Raw genomic sequence first — 22,635 nt, 5'->3', positions numbered from 1 at the left:
GAGTATCAGAAAGTTAACTGGAAGTACAATAATTCTAACTAGAAGGTGGTGGTGTTTAATTGCTAAGTTGTGTCTGACGCTTTTTGCAACCCATTGGACTGTAGCCTGCCAGGCTCCTTTTTCCATGGGATTTCCCCAGCAAGAATACTGGAGTGGGTTGCCATTTCTTTCCTCCAGGCAGTCTTCCCGACCCAGAAATCGAACCGGGGACTCCTGCATTGGCAGGAGGCTTCTTTATCACTGAGCCATCAGGGAAGCCCCTTCACTGGAAGGTGGGAAGAGGTAAAGTGCAGAAGGATGTCAGAGAGTGCAGTGACTTCTGTCTTGGGGTCAAGCTGCAGTGAGGAAAAGCCATTCATTGCCTTCTTCACATGTGTGTGTCCGAGACTGTTGTGCAGAACAGCTCAGACAGATATAGACCCTGCCTACTGATAACTTCAAGCCTTGTACTGTGCATCATGGGCTGACAGGTTGGGCGCCTGCCCAGCTCTCCTTCCTGGACGGCTTCCAGCATTTCTGAGGATCGAGTTGAGCCTGCAGGACCCCAACTCAAGTTATCTAGTGATCAGAATGCCTAACTGACTCCTGTGAATGGGGAAGCCCCCTGTGGAGTCCCCGCAGGGATAATAGGGCTGTCACCCACCTCTGGGTCAGGAGGAACCTGCATGGGGTGCACACAATGATAGATTGATTGCTTCAGTGCCCCAGGGTCCTCATTACCATCATAACCATCATCTGCTGCTGCTAGTGCTAAATAACAGATGAGATTTAATCAGATACCAAAGGAGTTCTCAGCAGGAGGGTTTGAGGAATCTTGCCCGACACTTAGGCTCTAGTGCTGGAATGGAACCAGAATGATCTTCTGTGGTGAGACTAAATGTATAACGCACTGTGTGAATTCTGATTTATTTTTAAAACATTCTTGTGCTCATTGGCTCCCCTTTTAATAGTCTCGGTGTAGCCTGTTTATTGTTACAGATGTTACTTTTACATGAGGTCACCCAGCTCTCCTTTACTTCCAAAGACAGCATTTGCCTTTTCACTGCCAGTTGACAGGGCTGCCTGGAGAAGAGAGCTAATGTGAGGTCAAGGTTAAGGCTCAGACTCCCAGGAGATGAGACAGAGAAAAACCCTCATCCCTATTTATGCACACTCACATCAGCATTGGTCTCCAGAGAGAGGGTGGTCATCTGGGTCCAGTGATGACCTTAATAAGGTTGCCTGGCAGAGTGCAGAGAGGGGACAGGTGTCGTGGTCATATACAAGTCAGCAAACCTCTCTCAGCCCAGCTCCTCATCTATAACTTGGGTTAATGGACTGTTTACTCCTAGGATATATGTGAGGCTACAGTGCACTATAGTTCCTTGATGTGTGTTGGGCAGGGCAACTGCTAAATATGTTCAAAGGCTTCCACATGGTGCATTTTACATGATGTAGTTGGAGGACCACTGTCCAAATCCAGCTTGCCACTGATGTTTGCAAATACGCTTTTATGGAATACACCCACCCAGACAGTCTTTTACGGACGTCTGTGGTTGCTTTCACATCACAAGGCTGTGTTATAGTTGGAACAGGGACCGTATGGCGTGCAAAACCACAGTTGCTGACCTCCTGGCCCTTTTCATAAGTTTGCTGACCCCTAAGCCAGACTACAGGATGGCTGTGTGGCATTCAGAGCTTTACCTAGACATGTTTTGCCAAACAGACCTCATGCTTTCTTCTTTTGCCCCATTTGCCTCTATATAATTCTCCTGGTTTATTGCTTATCACAGAAGGGCTGCTCTCTGCCCATCCTGTGTATCTTGCACCATGTAAGGCAGTACCCTGCACACGGTAGTATGTGATACATGAATGAGGTGGTGTGGAGCAGAGTCGAAGGGTGTCAGAGAAGAGAGAGGGGTTTCCTGGAGGTTTGGGGAAGGATTGCACACAGTAAGGTGGCTGCCATTCCAGCTGCCGAACTGGTGCGGGGGATGCTGTACACTTATGAAGGGGGTCATTGCCACGTGATGGGAACAATATGGGAGCCCGGATACCCAGACTTGAATCCCAGGCCAGCCAATTCCTGATGAGGCCTCAGACAAGTTGCTTAAGCTCCATAAGCCTATTTCCTCAACTCCAAAGTAGGGAATGCTAACACCCTCTTCACCCTGGAGTTTTATGGGTCAAATGAGATATTGTGAGGGAAAGTCTCTATTGTAATGTTGGCACATTGGAATCATTCCATAAGCTACTCCTGAATGATTATGGTTCTGGCTTTTTAGGTACCATCCATGCTGTTTCCCTCATTGTGAAGCAAACAAGGTCAGCACACAGGTCTGGACTCTGGAGACTAGACTATTAGTATTACTGTCTTCCACAGTTAGAGAACATACCCCCAAGCCAGCAAATGTACACCGACCCAGCAGGGACTAGCCCAGTGAGGATGAGATTAATGCAAATGAGTCACTCATGCTGGAAAAATAATCCAGGACATTAAGTGTCACTATACAATATTAAGAATAATTGCTTCACGTGACTGAAGCATTCATTACATTTTCCATTCATGGGGTATTTTTTTAAGGGACAGAAAGCAAATGTTTAGTAGAAAATTTACAGCCTTAAATCTAGTGGGATTTATTCATACTACAAACCATTTATGCAAAACAGATGCCTGAGGCACAGTGCCTGCGTGCACCTGTGGATTTGGTGGTTATATTTCTTTTCCCCCACTCCTCCAGTTCTTGCAGACAACCTGAAATCCAACCCTGGAATTAAGTGGCAGTATTTCAGTTCGGAAGAAGGAATTTTCACTGTTTTCCCAGCACACAAGTTCCGGTGTAAGGGCAGCTATGAGCATCGCAGTAGGTACGTTGACTTGTTTGCCAAAGTTTTAATTACTGCTTAAGAGTAATCTGTATAAAATATAGACTCCCCATTCATCCACACTGCTCTGCCTCTAAACTGTGGTTTTAGAAACTTATCCTGAAATGATTTCACTATTTAACATAGGTGGGTGTGGAAATGATCAGGAAGGCAAATGATGAAGCCCAGAGCATTTTCAGAAGTATCTAACAAGCCAAGTAAAACAAGGTATTTACTAAAGAATAAAAATACTGAAGCACTTTAGACTGTTTTGCACTTCAGAAACCTTTGTTAGGAGACAAATGGTAATACTTTCTCTAAAGACCAGCGCTAGAAGACTTCACAGCGTATCTCAGAGTAGAGGTTGTGATTCACAATTTTCCTTTCTGTGATAATGTGCTTGGCCATCCTTTTGACGTTTACATGTCTGCCACTAGAAGTTTGAAGGTTGTCCAGAAAACACTGGATTGAGGATCGTTAACATGCCGTTTTTCTCAGGAAATAACTTGAGATGCTACCTCTTAGCCAGAAGGGTGGTAATGGTGAGATAATTTGTATGACAAGACTCATCAATTTACAGAATCCCTTAGGCAAAGATCCTTTCCTTCCGAATCTTCACAGCTTCTCTTTTGCAGTGTTAGATGTTTGGTGCCAGAACTTCCTGAAGTAGTGCGAGATGCCTGGTTTACTTTTTTTTGAGTGTTAACTGCCATCTTTATTTTTATTCTTTCCATCTTTATTTTAAATTGTATCTATTCGCTAAACTTACTGTGACAATCACTTCATGATGCATGTAAGTCCTACCAGGGTGCTGCTGTATACCTTAAACATACACAGAGCTGTGTGTCAATTACATCTCAATATCAGAAGCAAAAAGTAAATTATACCTAAAATTGTCCCCAGGGAAAATACTCCCTCTGTGCTTCTCCTAGAAGGACATTTGTATCATTTGTATGGTTTCTTCCATTCCTTCCATAGACAGCATGGTGAAGACTTGAGCATCTTGGAGACTGTACCAGAGTCCATGACCTTGGATTCTAGGCCGGCTCATCTCTCAGGAGAGGCCAAAGACACTTTGAACCATCCAGTTCTCATTTACTTCTAAGAAGATAGGTTAGATGACATTCTGCTTTAGCACCTTGTCACAAATTAACATTTACCTTCACTCAGAAGGTTTCACAATTCTCTCCCCCTAAAAAGGCATTAATCAACCCTGAAGCCTCTGTTCCCTTGGCTAAATAAATATTCTGAGTTTCTCTCCTCATAGATTGCTGTTACCATCTCTTTACCTGTCCTCTGAGGCTTTTGCAGAGTGTGGAGTGGGTTTGCAGAGCATTCCAGAAAGGAACCAATCTCACTGTGAGGACCACCTCCCAGATTGTACATATAATGCTGCTATTTACATATCCCGTTAAAGCACTTTTTAACAATTTACTGTGACAGCATGCAGACATATTCTGCTTTTCATTTATGTGAGTTGAATTGGAAAAGAGGAGGTATGTCATTAAAAAAAAAAAAAAAATCTACTCCCCTAACTTGGAGGACCTAAAAGTTCAGTATTTGACCTGGTTGTCAATGTTGGGATTGACGGATTTCCTTATTTCTGCTGTCTTCTTCGTTTCTGTAGCCACCAATTTTGGATTCTCTTTATTCTATTTCCTTACTTGGCTGAATGGTATTCACTAGTGAAAATATAGTAGTACCTCAGTATTAATGTAGGACTTTTGGCTTGAGAACAATTAGTGTAAACTTGGCCCGATTTTGAGTTTTTTGGTGCTTTGCCTGTATTTCTTACTTTGTACCCAGGCTTTTGTGACTCAACTGGCATCTAACATTTCATGGAAAAATCTAGTGTTTTAAGGGTGTCCATAAAGGAGAGAATTCTCTCGAGGCTGATTTGCTCTCTTAAGCTCCCTCTAATTTGTTCCAGCTTTAACACTGTGAATAGAGACCTCATTAAACCTCTTCTCACAAACCTGCCTGCACTGCACACTCACAGAAGGCCGCTTTGATGGGAGGTTTTTCTCCTTTGGAGTTCCCCTATCCACCCCCACCCACTCTTCTTAATGTTGGCAAACAAAAACCTGGCAAGAAGAGTGGCTATCACAGGCTTGGACAAATCTGGTGGCACGGTTTTAAATCTCTGATAAGGGGCCTTTTGGTGGCTGACCTGTATAAATGGCTTTGGTACGGAAAGGAAAGAACCCTCCTAGCAGTGGCTTTTGTCTGGGGAGAGAGAAACGAAACCTGCTATTCAGAGGTGCTCAGCAAGCTCACAAATGATAGGCTGCCTCGGTTTTAGCCAAGCCCCTCTCAAAGTCTGCAGAGGACTCAGCACTGAAAAACTGGGCTTTTTTCTCCCTGCTGGTATGTCTCTGCTGCCTGTTGGGCCACCAGGTCTTTTTCCTGGGAGGGTGGACTTGCCCACAGGCTGAAAAAGCCAGTCTTCCAAAGGCTTTGCTTCTTAAAATTTTCTCCCAATTTCTCTAATCTTTGGAAGACAGACGTCACCAGTCCCGGTTGTGCAGACACCCATAATGGTCTTGAGATGCTGTTTTCAATGTACCAGGATAGTTTTCTCATTCCACGCTGGTCTCTCCACCCTCGTGCCATCCCCCCTGAAACACACAGAGGCCAGCATGCCTGCCTGTGTAGCACTCGCAGCTGTGTTAGGTCCAATCCTTTCTGCTAAACCAGGAGTGACCCCTGAGAGCTTCTTGCCCTTCTAGACCGATCTACGTCTCTACCGTCCGGCCGCAGTCAAAGCACGTAGTAGTGATCCTGGACCACGGGGCCTCGGTCACAGACACGCAGCTTCAGATCGCCAAGGATGCTGCTCAAGTCATCCTCAGTGCCATCGATGAACACGACAAGGTATCGATGACCCCAATGACTCCCTCTACCCTTCCCACTAGCATTGGGTCTTTCTTGAACACCCTTTTAAAAACACTTTGTGTTTTATGGTATGTATTTTTCAGTCCACCTCTAAAAATGGCTTTGAGAAAACAGAGTGGTTTACTTTTTATTCTTGTGTCTGAGGAAGTAGCTGCCAATACTAGTTTCAGATCTCTTTTTAAAACCACTCCCACCAAACTGGGCTTCCCTGATAGCTCAGTTGATAAAGAATCCATCTGCAATGCAGGAGACCCCGGTTCGATTCCTGGGTCGGGAAGATCCGCTGGAGAAGGGATAGGCTACCCACTCCAGTATTCTTGAGCTTCCCTTGTGGCTCAGCTGCTAAAGAATCCGCCTGCAATGCAGAAGACCTGGGTTGGGAAGATCCCCTGGAGAAGCGAAAGGCTACCCACTCCAGTATTCTGGCCTGGAGAATTCCATGAACTGTATAGTCCATGGGGTCCCAGAGTCGGATATGACTGAGCAACTTTCAATTTCAATTTCAATTCAGTTCCACCAAACTGAGTCTTGCACTTCCTTAATGGCTTCTGTTAAGACGGCTAATTAGCTGTAACTTTCACACTGCTAGTTATACTAGGGAGGAACAAGGTGAAGGCTTGGACACTGGTGAGTGGCCAGACTTTGTCTCAAGATTGATAGGAGGGGAGGGATAAAAGAAGGCTGCTAGAGGTTTATTAATCTTTAGGACACCTTAGAGATAGCTGTGTTTCCAGCTAATGATAATCTTATCACCTGTAGACATTTGACTTTTCCATCTCCTAAGGTTTTGCTCACTAATCTAATTGTTTAAAACACACACCCAGGACTTACCTGCCAGTCCATTGGTTAAAACTTTGCCTTCCAATGCAGGGGTGCAGCTTCAATCTCTGGTTGGGGAGCCAAGATTCCACATGCCTCAGGGCCCGCCCCCCCAACAAACATAAAACAGAAGCATTATTGTAAAAAAAATATTGAATTACAATTTAAAAATAGTCCACATCGAAAAAATATATTTAAACACACACACACGTACCCTTTACTGTTACCCTCACCCCACCTACAGTTGGAAAATGATCGTTCGTACTTGTCAAGATTTTTCTCTGTGTTAAATATTGTTTTTAATGTTCTAGACAAACACCATACTCCTGACTTCATCTTGGAACAAAAACAAAACTCTAGGGTCTGAGTCTGTGTCCCTTACCAATCTTTAACTGTTCTTCAAATATGGTAGATTGATGCCTCTGGGCTTTTATTTTTAAACTCTTCAAAACTGTCCTGTAGGACTTCTCACCTTGCAGGCTCTTCTGAAATGTAAAACACTTTTCCTTGGTAGAATAACAAGTTTTTGTTTGCCTGTGTGTGTGTTTTCCCCTCCAGATTTCCGTATTGACGGTGGCAGACACCGTCAGGACTTGCTCCCTTGACCAGTGCTATAAGACGTTCCTGTCTCCAGCCACCAGTGAGACGAAAAGGAAGATGTCCACCTTCGTCAGCAGCGTCAAGTCCTTGGACAGCCCTACCCAGCATGCAGTGGGATTTCAAAAGGCATTTCAGCTGATTCGAAGCACAAACAACGGCACCAAATTCCAAGCAAGTAAGTGCCTTTGCTCTTCTGGCATGGAGCTCATAAACTAAATAAATGATGGTGATAGAAATATATTGTTAACTGATCACGCAACTATGTCCAGAGGGGGTTTTGCCTAAACTGACAGGATAAAAATTTCTTGTGTTGTCATATTATCATCTAATACTAGGAACTTACTAGATTTTCTCATCTTTTCCAATCAAAGGTACTCTGCATGATTTCTTTACTCCCTGGGCCTCTTCTTCCTGCCCTTTTATTAGGAACATATCCTTGTTTATTTCCCTGGAGAGTATCCACATCCTTTTTAATGCTAATTGTCCACCTCACTTAGAGTGACTGCTTGTGCCCATGTGTGCAAAAACAGGGCAGCCTGAATTCTTGCCTTGATCCTTCCTTCCTCTAACCAACTGTCATTTAGATGAGCACAGTCCTTCAAATGTACAAAAGCACTCTAATTTAATTTTCATGTATTAAAGAAAATCTGGAATTAGGATGCAGGCTAAAGTAAAGGAAAGGATATTTGAAATAAGACCCATGCTTTGAAACTACTGAAAGGAATCTATGTCGTTTTCTCTTTTATATTTGAAAATCTGTTTGTTTTTTTTGTTTGTTTTTTAATGACTGTACCCTATTGAGATAAATTTAATGAATATATTTTCAAGCTCTTCAATGTGTCTGCATTAAAACTAAGACAGCATTGATAAATGCCCAGCTTAGTGCTGGCACAAGATGAGCCCCTGAAAGAAGCTACAGTAATTATGACAGGTAATGGTGGTAGATGGTGTCTCATTTTTACGTTTCTCTATATTGTTATCTCACAGCTTCCATGGGACAGGAGTCCATCCGTTGCTTCTCTGTTTAGGATTATATAAGGCTGCAGTCTAGATATCAGCCAGGTCTGTGGTTGCATCTGAGTTTCAGAGTCCTCTCCAAGCTCAACCGTTGGCAGAATTTATTTCTTTCCAATTGTAAAACTCATGTCTACTTGCTTCTTCAAGGTCAGGAGGAGAGCATCTTTCCTTCCAGCCCTGGATGTCAGGGAAGACTTGGACCCTCTTTTAAAGGTTTCATCTGATCTTATCAGGCTCACTCTTCTGATTTAAACAAACTACTCTCCCTCATGGATAACTTATTAAGACCTTAACTACATCTGCAGAATCCCTCCATCTTTGCCATATATGTAGCACAATCACAGGAATAATATCCCATTACCTTTGCCATATTCTGTTGGTCAGAAGCAAATGACTGGTCATGCTCATACTCAAGAGTAGGGGATCATAAAAGAGTGTGGGTCTTCAGGGTCATCTTAGAATTTTGCCTACTAACCTTGGCAAGCACCAGCTATCCATAACCAATATTACAGGATGCCTGAGTGTAAAGTTGTCCCTAGTTCAGTGAAGCCAAAGGATAAGGTTGGCCTCTTGAGCAGTCAAGACAGATTGGCTAGTTGGCCAATGCCATTGATCTGTGGATGCCCTTCACCAGCTGTTATCTGCCTGTCAGCATTCCTCATCAGACGTGCTCCTTTTACTTGATTGTTCAGTTCTCAAACTATCTTTAGAGGTGAAGTCCAATTTTTGTGATGACACTGTTCAAGTAATAGAGAGAAATCTTAGACTGGCAGCAGCCAGGCAGTGAGGTGTCAAGGGAGCTCAAGATAAGGTTTGGGGCTCGTTTGGGGAGCACAGACAGCTAGAGAGAGTATCCTAATCAAGAAGGCAGCTGCTCTTCTGTTCAGCCCTGCAGGAGTGCCTGTCCAGTGTTGCCAGATCTTCTGTTTTAAGAGAAGCCAGAAATCTGGATTTTTATGTGAAACCCCTTGATTTTTCAAATGTTGTCATTTGTTCCAGCTTTAAAACTGTCAATAGAGACTTCATTAAACCTCTTCTTACTAACCTTCCTGCACTGTATGTTAGCAGAAAGCTGCTTTGGCAGGAAACATTTCTCCTTTGGGTTTTGGGGGATTTTCCTAATGTTGGCAAGCAAAAACATGGCAAGAAGAGTCACTGATTTGGACACATTTTGATGGGACTATTTTTTAGATGTGAAAAAGGGTCTTTTTCTAGGTCAAGTAAGATATTTCTAAAGTTTATCTCACAGGCTTCCATTTTACAGTGTCTACTGGTAGTTCAAAGAAAGAAAAACCCAAATTAGGCTACATAATGAAACATGTCAGGAATTAGTATTACCTGGTTTATTAAGGAGAGGTTTGAAGTGCTTTCAAGCAATGTTACATAGTAGTTAAGTATGCAGATTTTGAATGTCAACCAATGTGTGTTCAAATTCCTTCTCTGAAATTTTTTGAAACTTGTGTAAATTACTTGATTTCTCCAGGTCTGGTTTCCCCCATCTGCAAACTGAGGGTGATAATAAGATCCAGTATCTCATCATAAATATTAAGTACAGATTAGCTGTGATTATAATGATATTCAGTTTCCTTTAAGACTTATTGCGCTGGCTAAAGGAGCACAGATACCCTAGACATCCCAATTTGACCCCTAGCCCAGAGACAGTCAAGGACCATTAGTCACCTTGGCTATAGCATAGTGAAGAGTCTACATACTCCTCTTACGAATTTATACGGTACATCAGAACTTGTATTCACTCCACAGGCAAGTATTTATTATCTACTCTACTGTTTACCTGGCACTTTTTGAAGACCATTTAGTAGGATTTTCTCAATGAGTAAGACCTACCTTATAAGGTTATTGGAAGGATTAGTCTGTGCATGAAAACCAAGTATCTGACCCATGTTGACAGCCGTATGAACAAGGGCCACATGGCCAAGTCATGGTGGCTTTGTGCTAATTTGCTTTGCACTAATAAGAAAAACTAAAACTTTTATTCAGTGCTGGCTCTTTTCAACCCCATGGTAGATCTGTAACAGATACCATCAACACATTTGGACTTTTTTTCTAGGTTTATTTTGGGGGTAACCGGTTGAGGGATCATTTTGTAGCAGAAGGAATATGATGGCTAGGAGTGGGGATCTAATGCCATGGGCAAAGTCCAAATTTGGATTGTTCTTCCCACTTTGACATTGATCCCAAGGAATGCTGGTGGCTTACACAGGGACTTGTCACATGGAGAGGGTTATCTTTTTTTTCAGGTACATGCTATGTCTTTGCTCTGCCCCAATTGTCTGTAATGATTCACCCCTAACATTACTAATCACAAGACTTAATGTTCCCATGAGTGATTAGAGCGGGGATACCCTAGTAAGTAGAAAAATACATCAGAGCAAATTTGGCAGATCTGATCTTTAAAAATAGAAAAATAGCTCAGTTTTGCCTAAGGATGAGGCAGGAACAGAGTCAGGGGCTGGGCAGAGACAGAGAGAATGCTTGCAGAACTTGTATCTTATTGTTGGGATGGAAAGAAAATAACACTTGGCAGCTAAAGGAGCTGCAGGCTGCAGGCCTTCTGGCTTTCCAGTCATGGGCCTATGCCTAAGACCAGCTGTCAGTGACAGCGTATTTTATCCAGAATCATAAAGCCAAGTAAGAAAACCCAAGGGTTCACTTTAGGTCAGTCTTAAAAGTGTCCAGGAATTTCTCACATGTGTTGGTTTGTCTCATACTTTAGATCATACTTTATTTTATGATATATCTGTATCCCACCTACTAGGGTCAAATAGTATTTTTTTCCCAGTCTGAAACTTAAGTGAGCTGTTTTACATCCTAAAAAAAAAAAATTTATAGGACTATGTTTACAACATTGAAAAAAGACTGACATCTAGGTTAAGACCAGGATATTCCCTAGTGATTTTACATCAGCTTTCATACCCTAATTTCTGATGAATAAATAAGTAATTTAAATTTGCAATTTATATTTATTAAAGAATTCTTCAAGCATCAAAATTAGCTTTAAAGCTTTCTTATATATTAAGTCTTCAGTTCAGTTCAGTCGCTTAGTCATGTCCGACTCTTTCTGACCCCATGGACTATAGCATGTCAGGCTTCCCTGTCAATCACCAACTCCCAGAGCCTACTTAAACTCATGTGCATTGCATTGGTGATGATGCCATCCAACCATCTCATCCTCTGTCATCTCCTTCTCCTCCCACCTTCAATCCTTCCCAGCATCAGGGTCTTTTCCGATGAGTCAGTTCTTTGCATCAGGTGGCCAAAGTATTGGAGCTTCAGCTTCAGCATCAGTCCTTTCAGTGAATATTCAGGACTGATTTCCTTTAGGAAGGACTGGTTGGATCTCCTTTCGGTCCAATGGGACTCAAGAATCTTCTTCAACACCACAGTTCAAAAGCATCAAGTTGTTTTTATTCAATTCTGCATGATAAAGAGTCTAAAATGGAAATTTTCAATTGGAAGAAAATTCAGTCATTGTATTCTCATCATTGTTAGGATAATTTTTTTAATAATCTGTTCCTGGATAATAAATTACCCAACACCCAGTGGCTTAAGACAATAATCATTTATTATCTCAGTGTTTATAGGTAAGGAATCTGGGCACAGCATGTTTGAGTGCCTCTGCCGAAAGGTATCTTATGAGGTTGTGATCAAACTGTTGGCCAGAGAGGCTGTCATCTCAGAGTTCAACTTGGGAAAGATCTGCTGCTGAGTTTACTCACGTGGTTGCTGGCGGATTCGATTCTGAGGGCCTCAGTTCCTTGCCTCTCCATAGGCTAGCTCACAACATTCTCTCTGGCTTACCCAAGAGAGAGCACACAGGTGGAAGCCATGGTCTTTCTGTTACCTAATCCATCTCTTGACACCCCATGACCTCTGCTGCATTCTGTTCACAAGAAGCTGGTCATTAAATCCAGTCTGCCCTCAAAGAGATACCACACAGCAATGTGAATATTAGGAAGTGGGATCATTGGGGGACCAACCTGGAGGCTGCCTACCCCAGTAAATAGAAAGCAATCTCAGATGAATGACAACCATAAGAACCTAAAGAAACAAGCATATAGCATATCAATCATTATTTCTCCATTAAAAGAACATCTGTGTAGGTTATCTTAAAAATAGATACTGAATCAGAGAATCTTAGGTTAAAAAGACAGTATAAAACACAGCTGGCTTACTGTCCTCCTTCCATTAAAGCTGTCATTCAGCCCTTGCATCTTTAGTGATAGGAAATCTACCACTTTAATTTTTGAGGAAATCCTCTTGAAAGAAGTTTTCACTGTGAGCTACGAAGAGTTCTCAGTCATTAGCCCTAGCTGGAGAGTCATTTTACTCTAGAGTCTAGGTGCTTCTTCATGCCAGTACAAGGGTTTTCTTTTTTGTTTTGTGTTAAAGTTTCTTTCTTTTATTTTCTATTTAGCATCATACTTTTGCTTTCACTCTGAAATTAACCAATTAGCCCTCATAGCAACCCTATGATGTAAATATTGTCATTATCCTCATTTTGTTTTAGATAATAAAATTTTGGCATAGAAAGGTTAGGTAATCTACCCAGACACTACTTGAAAGTAGCACAGCTGAGATGTGGACACAGGCAACTTGGCTCCTATGTCCACATTTTTTTTTTCTTTTTTTACTGCTCTTCTACACTGATGAATTTTAAAACAGAAATGTTTTTTTGGAACTGCTTAACATAGAGACAGATAACCTTGCAAATCTCAGTAGTCTCTGGAAGAACCATCATTTTAAAGCCTAGTTCCCCCAAAATGTATATTCCTGGTGAAGATCCTGGGTCACTGAGGAAAGAGTAAATCAGGTTCTGAATGCTCTATTTCAGAAGGCAGGAGAGACCTCCATCTGGGATGGTTGAATTACCACAACCGTGGATGCCTGGAGGAACTTGCCTTCTTTGATCTAGTAAACTCATTAGGAGCATCTCTTTACCTGACACTGGCTAAATGAGGCCTCGTGGCCCAGAACAGGCAGGATGGAAGAGCAGCAGAAGCAGGGAGATGAAAGCTTAGCATCAGAAGGGCATGAGTAAGAAGATTGGGCCCGGCAGGTCCTTGAGGCAGGAAAGTCCAGTGAAAGAGGAACTTGAGTTGCTGCCTTTAGCCAGCCTCTGATGTAACATTCAGTTTGTATGTGTTTGTTTAGATACAGACATGGTCATCATTTACCTGTCCGCTGGCATTACATCAAAGGACTCTTCAGAAGAAGATAAAAAGGCGACTCTCCGTGTCATCAATGAAGAAAATAGCTTTCTAAACAACTCTGTAATGATTCTCACCTACGCCCTCATGAACGGTAGGTAGTATTTCGAGATCCTTTTCCTTCAGATAAAATGTTCTCTCTAAGTGCATGCTGCTTTCAGAAAATAAGAAAGAACCATCACAGGGTGCTTTGATGACGATATAAGGAGCAGATTCCTTCCCAAACCCAGCTTTCTCCCCCTTATATGGGTATTCAGGGCATGTGTCAGGATGTCCAGCCGGCTCTTCATTTCTAAAACTTCTGCAGTTACACGGTTTTACATAGGCATCTGTGCAGCGACAACCCCCCCCCCCTTTTTTTTTTTTTGGTTTCTCCGTATATACTTGGGTTTTGATACTGTATGGAGCTTATTAACTTATCTCATTGATTTAAGATCAGGAAGCCCAAGTACTAACCTAGATTGTTCTGTAAAACCAGGACTGTGAATATCACATTTACCTGCAGAATCACCAGCTGAAGCTTCCTGTGCCGCTTTCTCCCTATCCCCTTACGTAGCTGTGTCATGGCAATGAGATGTGTCTACTTGACAGAGTTCTTGTGAAGACTAACCCTGACGTACAGTGAGCACCCAGGATGGAGCCAGGCACTTGCTAGGTGCTCATTAAGGTTGATTGTGGGGCTGTTAAATCAGTCTGTGAGAGAGTTTACTAAACTGGCAAATCTGATGGACTACTCAATAGTTTCCCTTCAGCAATTTAACCATCCTGCAGTCTGACGACAGCCCAATTTTCTAGCTCCCTGCTGTATCGTGTACCTCCCCCCTCCCCCACACCTATGAATACACAGCTCTTCCTTTTCTTCTTTGGGTCCCTTCCTCTCAGTGTTCAAAGTGGCCCCATTCTCTTGTTCTTGAGAGAACACGTCGTGATTTAGAGTCCTCCTCACCCGTGGTCTCTTATCTCCCCTCTCCACTTCCAGATTTCCATGTAGAACCAGCTGGCTTGAGGGGCACTGGCTCTTATATTTTAATGGGATAAGGATTACTTGTAGATTCATCTTTAAATGCAGACTCCCAGGTGGTGTCTACAGATTTGTGATCAGACCCTCCTGGATAAGTTCCAGGAATCTGTATTTAGGCCAGCATGATTGTTTTCCAGATATTTTGTGGACTCCTTGCACATGGAAAAACACAGGGGCTGATGTCTAGAGGTTTTCAGTTTCAGTCTGCATTTGCTAGCCTTGTAGCTTATGGCTAGTTACTTAATCTCTTGGGAGCCTCACTTTGATCTGTCAAATGAAAAGAATAAAATCTCCATAGGGGTGCTCTGATAATAAATATGCAAGATATGTTGTGCTTATGAAGCACATACCATATAAAACAGAGTGAGCTGAAGTCTTAGAGCTGTATTATACAACACCTCTTGTCTTCAAGAAGCCCTTGACCCAGTGAGGAAGACAGACAAGGCAAATGAATTAAAGACAATAGAACAGGTGTAAGGAAACATAAAAGGAAGTGATCATGCCTTTCCCATGTGTTTTGAAGGTCTGCTCAGGCAGATACTAAGCAGGTTTCTTGCAGTCACCCATCTCTTCACTGGTCCTGGATCTTCCCATGGGAGTATCATGTGCACTTGCTGTGCCCCTGATAATTCCACTTTTTGAAACTTCTGGTTACTTCCCCTAACCACTCTCATCTTTTCTCTTTCTTCCCATAAGCTAGCCTGACACAACCTCTCTGAGAAGTATCTCTGAACATTGCTCAAGAGGGTTGACACATTCCCTTAATTCTGCCAGTTCAAATAGGGAAGCAGAATCACAGTGAAAATTGTGGTCTATCAAGTTTATTATCAGAATAAGAACATGTACTAGTGATGAGAATGTAAATTGGTGCAGCCACTGTAGAAAACAGTATGGAAGTTTCTTAAAAAACTAAAAATAGAGCTACCATATGATCTAGCAATCCCACTCATAAACTTCTATCTGAGAAAAGCAAAAGCTCAAATTAAAAAAAAAAAATACATGCACCCCAAAGTTCATAGCAGTACTATTAATAATAGCAAAGACATGGAAATAACCCAGTTGCCCACCAACAGATGATTGGTTTAAGATGTGGTAAATGTGTGCAATGGAATATTACTCAGCCATAAAAAAAAAAATGAAACATTGCCATTTACAGCAACATGGATGAACCTGGAGAATTAAGTCCGAAGTAAGTCAGATAAAGAAAGACAAATATGATATCACTTATATGTGAAATCTTAAAAAAAAATAAAAATAATACAAGTGAATCTATATATGAAACAGATCCACAGACATAGGAAACAAACTTACAGTTACCCAAGGGAAAAGGTATCAGGGAGGGATAAATTAGGAGTATGGGATTAACAGATCCTGCTGCTGCTAAGTCACTTCAGTCGTGTCCGACCCTGTGCAACCCCATAGACGGCAGCCCACCAGGCTCCCCCATCCCTGGGATTCTCAAGGCAAGAACGCTGGAGTGGGTTGCCATTTCCTTCTCCAATGTGTGAAAGTGAAAAGTGAAAGTGAAGTCGCTCAGTCATGTCTGACTGGTAGCAACCCGATGGACTGCAGCCTACCAGGCTCCTCCGTCCATGGGATTCTCCATGCAAGAGTACTGGAGTGGGGTGCCATTGCCTTCTCCAACAGATCCTACTATACATAAAATAGATAAACAACAAAGATTTACTGTGTAATGCAGGGAACCATATTCAATATCTTGTAATAACTTATATTGAAAAGTAATCTGAAAAAATATATATGTATATAACTGAATCATTTTGTCGTACACCTGAAACTAACACAATACCTCAATTTAAAATAAGAGAATAAGAATGTACACAGTTGGGGAGGGGGGGACTGGAAGAGTAAAGATGCAAAAAGAGGAATTGACAACTCAAAGGTTATTAACCAGCTCTAATCTGGGTGAACAAGTTGAAGTTTGCAAGGATATCTGGAGGCTAGGACACTGCAGACTGTAGGAAGTCTGGTGTAGAAGTCTGGGAGCTTGTTGTCCCTCTGTGGCTGCTCTCGCTGTGAATTCTCAGTGAAGCATCTGGAGTGAGCCTGCCCTTGGTTGGGTTGCCCTTGGTGAGTAAGCCAGCAGTTGGGAAAGGGAACACAAATCAGAAGAGTGGAATGAACTGGAACTTTCAGGTCTCTTAACATCTCTCACTTCACCTCTCCAGTTACAGCACTTCACTTTTGGGCCACATTTAACCTGGAAGCATAGAAGAAAGGGGATTCTGGGAAATGTAGTTTCCAGCACGACCACACTGTTGATAGAATAATCCAGTCTGCCACCCTACTTACTCTGCTGTCGCCCCTGCACAGTGCTTCGTAGTGGAGTGACCTAAAATAACCCGATCTTGATGTCTTGTGCTGTGCTCTTTGTCTAGTAGATATTCCTGTTTGTTACTTTTCTTGTACATTTTGAAAGAGCCATGCAGTTCATGGCAAAGAAAGGAAATGTTTCTATTGCCTCAAATTGTCTCCTTTTATCATTCACTCCTGTAAGCTTCTCAAGGGTGTAAGATCAGGGATCAATCACATCTTTTGTGTTGTCTTTTACTCTGAAGTATACCACTCACCTCCCATCTCGATTCTGTGTCAAGCAAAGGCAACAATAGTCTGATTCTGATTCTCCTTTAGCATTGTCTGCGTGGAGCAAAATCCAAATTATTTATATACAGTGTGTTAAGAAAGAAATTATATCCATTAGATCCTGCCATGATTTTAGAAATGGACTTCCAAAGCTAGAAGTATATATATATATTTCCTATTAAAAAATGATAAAGTCACTGAAGGTAGGTGAACCATGAACTCTTAGATTTTTTAATGACTAAACAGTTCAAGAACATGAGGCAAAAATCTTTTTAAAACTCATTGGTAGAATTTCAGTAGTGACTGAAATAACTTGAATTTGTTTACAATGATACCCATATGGGATCAGTTACTAATCCTTTTGACTGTGTTCCAACAATAGCAAACGAAAACATTAAAAAAGGTTTATTAAATTTATTTTTGTGCTATAGATTACAGATGTTGTAGAACAATACATCCCAGTATGCCTGAATCTTTTACAAAGATTTTAAAACTCTCTAAACATAAAAAATATATATTAAATAAATCAAATCCAGTATTATCCCTATAATATAAAGCATGAAAACATTTGTAATTAAAGTGAGTTTAAAGAAATGGGGTTTGGAGACATCACTAAATACAATCCATAATTCTTTCATTTAGTTGCATGAGACTTTGGCAAGTGTTTAATAGGCAAAGAGGTAAGAAATGAAATGGTAAACCTCAATCCTTTAAAACTCTTACAACTTCATCTACTAATTTAAATTAAATGCAGGCTTGTTAATCATTACTTTTGCTTTCAAATATTAAATGCAGAAAACTAATTTACGTTTTATAATTAAACTTTCAAGGAAGAAATCCTTGCTGAATGGGGCTTCTCTATTTAGTCATGTGTTTTTCATCATTGCCTTTTGAAGAATTCCTTTGGCCTCTTTACCATTTGAGGAAAGATCATGCCTTCAGCTTTGTTCCTCTGCAGGAACTGGTATCTGTGTCCTGAGTCGAGATTGTCTCTGCAGAGATCCCTTTGGCCCTGCAAGACCTCATTGAGACCCTTATTAGATCTAAATGACAAGGTTACCCTGTGGATATATACCACTTTGTTTTACATTGTCTTCCCTTGGCTTTCTATTTCAGATGGGGTGACTGGCTTGAAAGAGCTGGCTTTTCTGAGAGATCTGGCTGAACAGAACTCAGGGAAGTATGGCGTGCTGGACCGGATAGCCTTGCCTGTGATTAAGGGCAGCATGATGGTGCTGAACCAGCTGAGTAACCTGGAGACCACAGTTGGCAGGTTCTATACCAACCTTCCCAACCGGATGATTGATGAAGCTGTCTTTAGCCTCCCCTTCTCTGATGAGATGGGAGATGGTGAGTTGGGAGAAAACTTCCTACTGAAGGAAAGTGATAAGAAGTGGACATGAGTCAAACAGTAACTTTTAAATGTTGTTCAGTATTTGCCATGTGAGCTTTAGGGGGAGTGGGCATCCCTTTCTCTGGTCAAAGGATTGTGTAGCCTCCCTACCACTGGCCCAGTGAGTACTATGTTCTAGAGCAGAAATCCACAGCCTCATTTCTTCCTCATTGCTCTAGCCTCAGTCAACATAATGGGTCTTGGGATGGGAGGTGGGAAGGAGGTACAAGAGGAAGGGAACTTATGTACACTTACAGCTGATTCATGCTGATGTATGGCAGAAACCAGTATAACATTGTAAAGAGATTATCCTCCAATTAAACAATTAAAAAAAAAACATAATGGGTACATCTAGAAGCTTTGTGAGGATTCCCCCAAATCTAAAAGTGAATTTGGTACTAAAGAGTGACTGCGTAGCAAGTGGTAAATAAGACAGAAGTGCTTGGGATTCAGCATCAAAGACAAGGCAACACAGTGTAGTCAAACAGATACAGGCTTGACGTGGATAGGATTTCAAATCCTACTCTACCACTTGTTATTTGTGGTAATGTATTTAATCTTGTTAACTCACATTTGGTTATCTGCAAAAACACATCTTTCACGTAATAACTCTTTGGGTTATTAAGTTTATAAGATTTATTAGTGTCCAAAATACCTTTCAGTAATAATTAACTGGTCTAGATTTATTATTTTGTTTTTGTTATTACTACTATTATTGTCATTAATATCCTGATGTCACAAGTTACCCATAATATGATGTCAGGTAAAGTGTTTAATCTTCATATGATGACATTTTTAGTCTTTAAAGTAGTAAAAATAACATTTCCATCAAATTAATTGTGAAGATTAAATGCACTAGTATATTTAAAGCATCTGGTGGAAAGCCAGGCCAACAGTATGTGCTCAGTAAAAATACAATTTTTTCTTTTCCTCCTCAATTTCTTGCTTATCCTTTTCCCCTATGTCCTTCCCTCTCGTCTTCTCTTGATAAGGAAGTTTAAGAGGCAGCTAATTACTAGGCAAACAGCATCACCATATGAGATCTTGTTTTTAAGTTCCATTTCCTAGAAATGTTCACAATATTCAGAGAAAACTCACATATAAAAAGTAATAAATCTTATAGAGGCTATGATTTATAGAAGTTTTGTAGACATGTTATTTCTATAGGGAAGAAGCATGGTAGCTACTGCCACACCTCAATTTCTTTTTCCTTCCTAGTTCGGGCAGGGCCAACAGATGTATATAGAATGTATATACATGTATATAGAGAATGTATATAGAAACTCATGCCTTTACATAAGGTTATTTCCTTTAATACGGAAATGTCAGGTCTTAAATGCAAATGACAATTCATGCATTTTACCGATGTGGCTGAGTGCCAGTCAAGTATTTTGTCAGGCGAGGATGGATAAGACACATATCTCACCCTCAAGAAGTATTTTAATCAGATAAGAGAAAAATAGATCAATGGAACATGACAATTCTGTGTGAAAGGAATTGAGACAGGTGTAGAAACTGAGTCCTGATCAAGCAGAGTGGATTATGTAGTCAAGTTCAGTTACCGTTAGCGGTATCACGTAGAGTGGGACCCTTCCTAAAATTTTCCACCCAGAAGCTACCATGCTTTAAATTAAATTATATGCAAAGCTGATGCTTTCCAAAGTTTATTCCTTAGGGCCTGTTTTATTACTCCCATGCAATAGGTTTCGATCTCTATTTACTGATTTGCTGCATTTTCTTACTAGAGTATATCATATTCATCTTTGCATTTTCAGTCCCTGAAATTACTGGAAAACACTTCCTCTGACTCCATGACAAGGGGACCCTGAGTCTAAAGAAACTCATGTTTAGATGGCTCTAATTCAAAATCTTCACAGATTCAAGTATCAGTTACTAGACATTTCTTTTAAAATGCAAGTCTGTGTACTTTAAAGTAGGGAGGGTGTATGGGGGTTTCATTAAGTGTAGCAAGAGCTTAGCATACTTTATTTGCCACAATGGGATAAAGAGTCTTCTGTCCAAATTGATAATTGAAAAGTAAGACTGCCTTTCTTTTATAAAGCTTGTTCTCAGTATGTCCAGAGGAGAACAGAAATTTGAAGTGAGCATGTGGTCCCCGAGTATTTCTGTTGCACTTTGCTGCTCTGTGAAAAAGACTTTTCTTTGACTAGAGCCCAGGGGAATGTGACATACAGACTGTGAACTCTGTCTTCTGGCCCTCATAGCAATGCTCCCATCACTTATAACCCCTTTGCCCAGGGATACCTGAGCAAAAATCTCCAAAATGCATATTTAAAAGCTTCTTAGATAACTATTATTTTAAAATGTTTTAAAACCAATAGATAGCATTCTGAAAATTGACTACTTAAAGAATGCTTTTGAATTTATAATAAATACCCATTGCATAGCTCTTCTTTTTTCTTGTCTTCAGTTGAGTTCAGTCACTCAGTCGTGTCTGACTATTTGCGACCCCATGAATCGCAACACACCAGGCCTCCCTGTCCATCACCAACTCCTGGAGTTTACTCAAACTCATGTGCATCGTGTCGGTGATGCCATCCAGCCATCTCATCCTCTGTCGTCCCCTTCTCCTCCTGCCCCCAATCCCTCCCAGCATCAGGGTCTTTTCCAGTGAGTCAGCTCTTTGCATTAGGTGGCCAAAGTGTTGGAGTTTCAGCTTCAGCATCAGTCCTTCCAATGAACACCCAGGACTGATCTCCTTTAGGATGGACTGGTTGGATCTCCTTGCAGTCCAAGGGACTCTCAAGAGTCTTCTCCAACACCACAGTTCAAAAGCATCAATTTTTTGGCGCTCAGCTTTCATCACAGTCCACCTCTCACATCCATACATGACCACTGGAAAAACAATAGCCTTGACCAGACGGACCTTTGTTGGCAATGTAATGTCTCTGCTTTTTAATATGCTATCTAGGTTGGTCATAACTTTCCTTCCAAGGAGTAAGAGTCTTTTAATTTCATGGCTGCAATCACCATCTGCAGTGATTTTGGAGCCCAAAAAACTAAAGTCAGCCACTGTTTCCACTGTCTCCCCATCTATTTCCCATGAAGTGATGGAATTAGATGCCATGATCTTAGTTTTCTAAATGTTGAGCTTTAAGCCAACTTTTTCACTCTCCTCTTTCACTTTCATCAAGAGACTTTTTAGTTCCTCTTCACTTTCTGCCATAAGGGTGGTGTCATCTGCATATCTGAGGTTATTGATATTTTTCCCAGCAATCTTGCTTCCAGCTTGTTCTTCTTCCAGCCCAGCATTTCTCATGACGTACTCTGCATATAAGTTAAATAAGCAGGGTGACAATATACAGCCTTGACATACTCCTTTTCCTATTTGGAACCAGTCTGTTGTTCCATGTCCAGTTCTAACTGTTGCTTCTTGACCTGCATACAGGTTTCTCAAGAGGCAGGTCAGGTGGTCTTGTATTCCCATCTCTTTCAGAATTTTCCACAGTTTATTGTGATCCACACAGTCTAAGGCTTTGGCATAGTCAATAAAGCAGAAATAGATGTTTTTCTGGAACTCTCTTGCTTTTCGATGATCCAGCGGATGTTGGCAATTTGATCTCTGGTTCCTTTGCCTTTTCTAAAACCAGTTTGAACATCTGGAAGTTCAGAGTTCACGTATTGCTGAAGCCTGGCTTGGAGAATTTTGAGCATTACTTTACTAGCGTGTGAGATGAGTGAAATTGTGCAGTACTTTGAGCATTCCTTGGGATTGCCTTTCTTAGGGATTGGAATGAAAACTGACCTTTTCCAGTCCTGTGGCTGAGTTTTCCAAATTGCTGACATATTGAGTGTAGCACTTTCACAGCATCATCTTTCAGGATTTGAAATAGCTCAACTGGAATTCCATCACATCCACTGGCTTTGTTCATAGTGATGCTTTCTAAGGCCCACCTGACTTACTGAGTTATAATTAGTGTACAACAGAGCATTAGTTTTAGGTGTATAACATGATGATTTGATATTTGTATATATTGCAAAATACTGCAATAAGCTTACTGTATACAAACCACCTCATGTAGTTATAATTTATTTCTTGTGTTAAGAACTTTTAAGATCTACCCAAAACAACTTTTAAATGTTCAGTACTAATAGCTAGAACTATAGCCCCTATGCTGTACATTATATACCCAGAACTTACTTGTCTTACAACAGGGCATAACTTTTCACGGTTTTTCAGTGTTGTATCCACTTCT

The 22,635-nt window shown here is 41.2% G+C and overlaps 1 protein-coding gene across 1 annotated transcript in view; it reads left to right on the top strand.

Annotated features, from left to right (window-relative positions):
• The window catches only part of CACHD1 (cache domain containing 1), a 231,714-nt gene that overhangs the window by 164,215 nt on the left and 44,864 nt on the right, over window positions 1-22,635 (top strand). The window contains exons 5-9 of the mRNA XM_043878816.1: window positions 2,721-2,847; window positions 5,574-5,718; window positions 7,117-7,333; window positions 13,348-13,497; window positions 18,142-18,375. Of these exons, the coding sequence (XP_043734751.1) occupies window positions 2,721-2,847; window positions 5,574-5,718; window positions 7,117-7,333; window positions 13,348-13,497; window positions 18,142-18,375 (873 nt within the window). The remainder of the gene's footprint in view (window positions 1-2,720; window positions 2,848-5,573; window positions 5,719-7,116; window positions 7,334-13,347; window positions 13,498-18,141; window positions 18,376-22,635) is intronic.

This window comes from Cervus elaphus, chromosome 20 (genome assembly GCF_910594005.1).
Source record: "Cervus elaphus chromosome 20, mCerEla1.1, whole genome shotgun sequence".
Classification (NCBI taxonomy): domain Eukaryota; kingdom Metazoa; phylum Chordata; class Mammalia; order Artiodactyla; family Cervidae; genus Cervus; species Cervus elaphus.
Note: the sequence above shows the minus strand (reverse complement) of the source record. Positions and strands in the feature narration are given on the sequence as shown.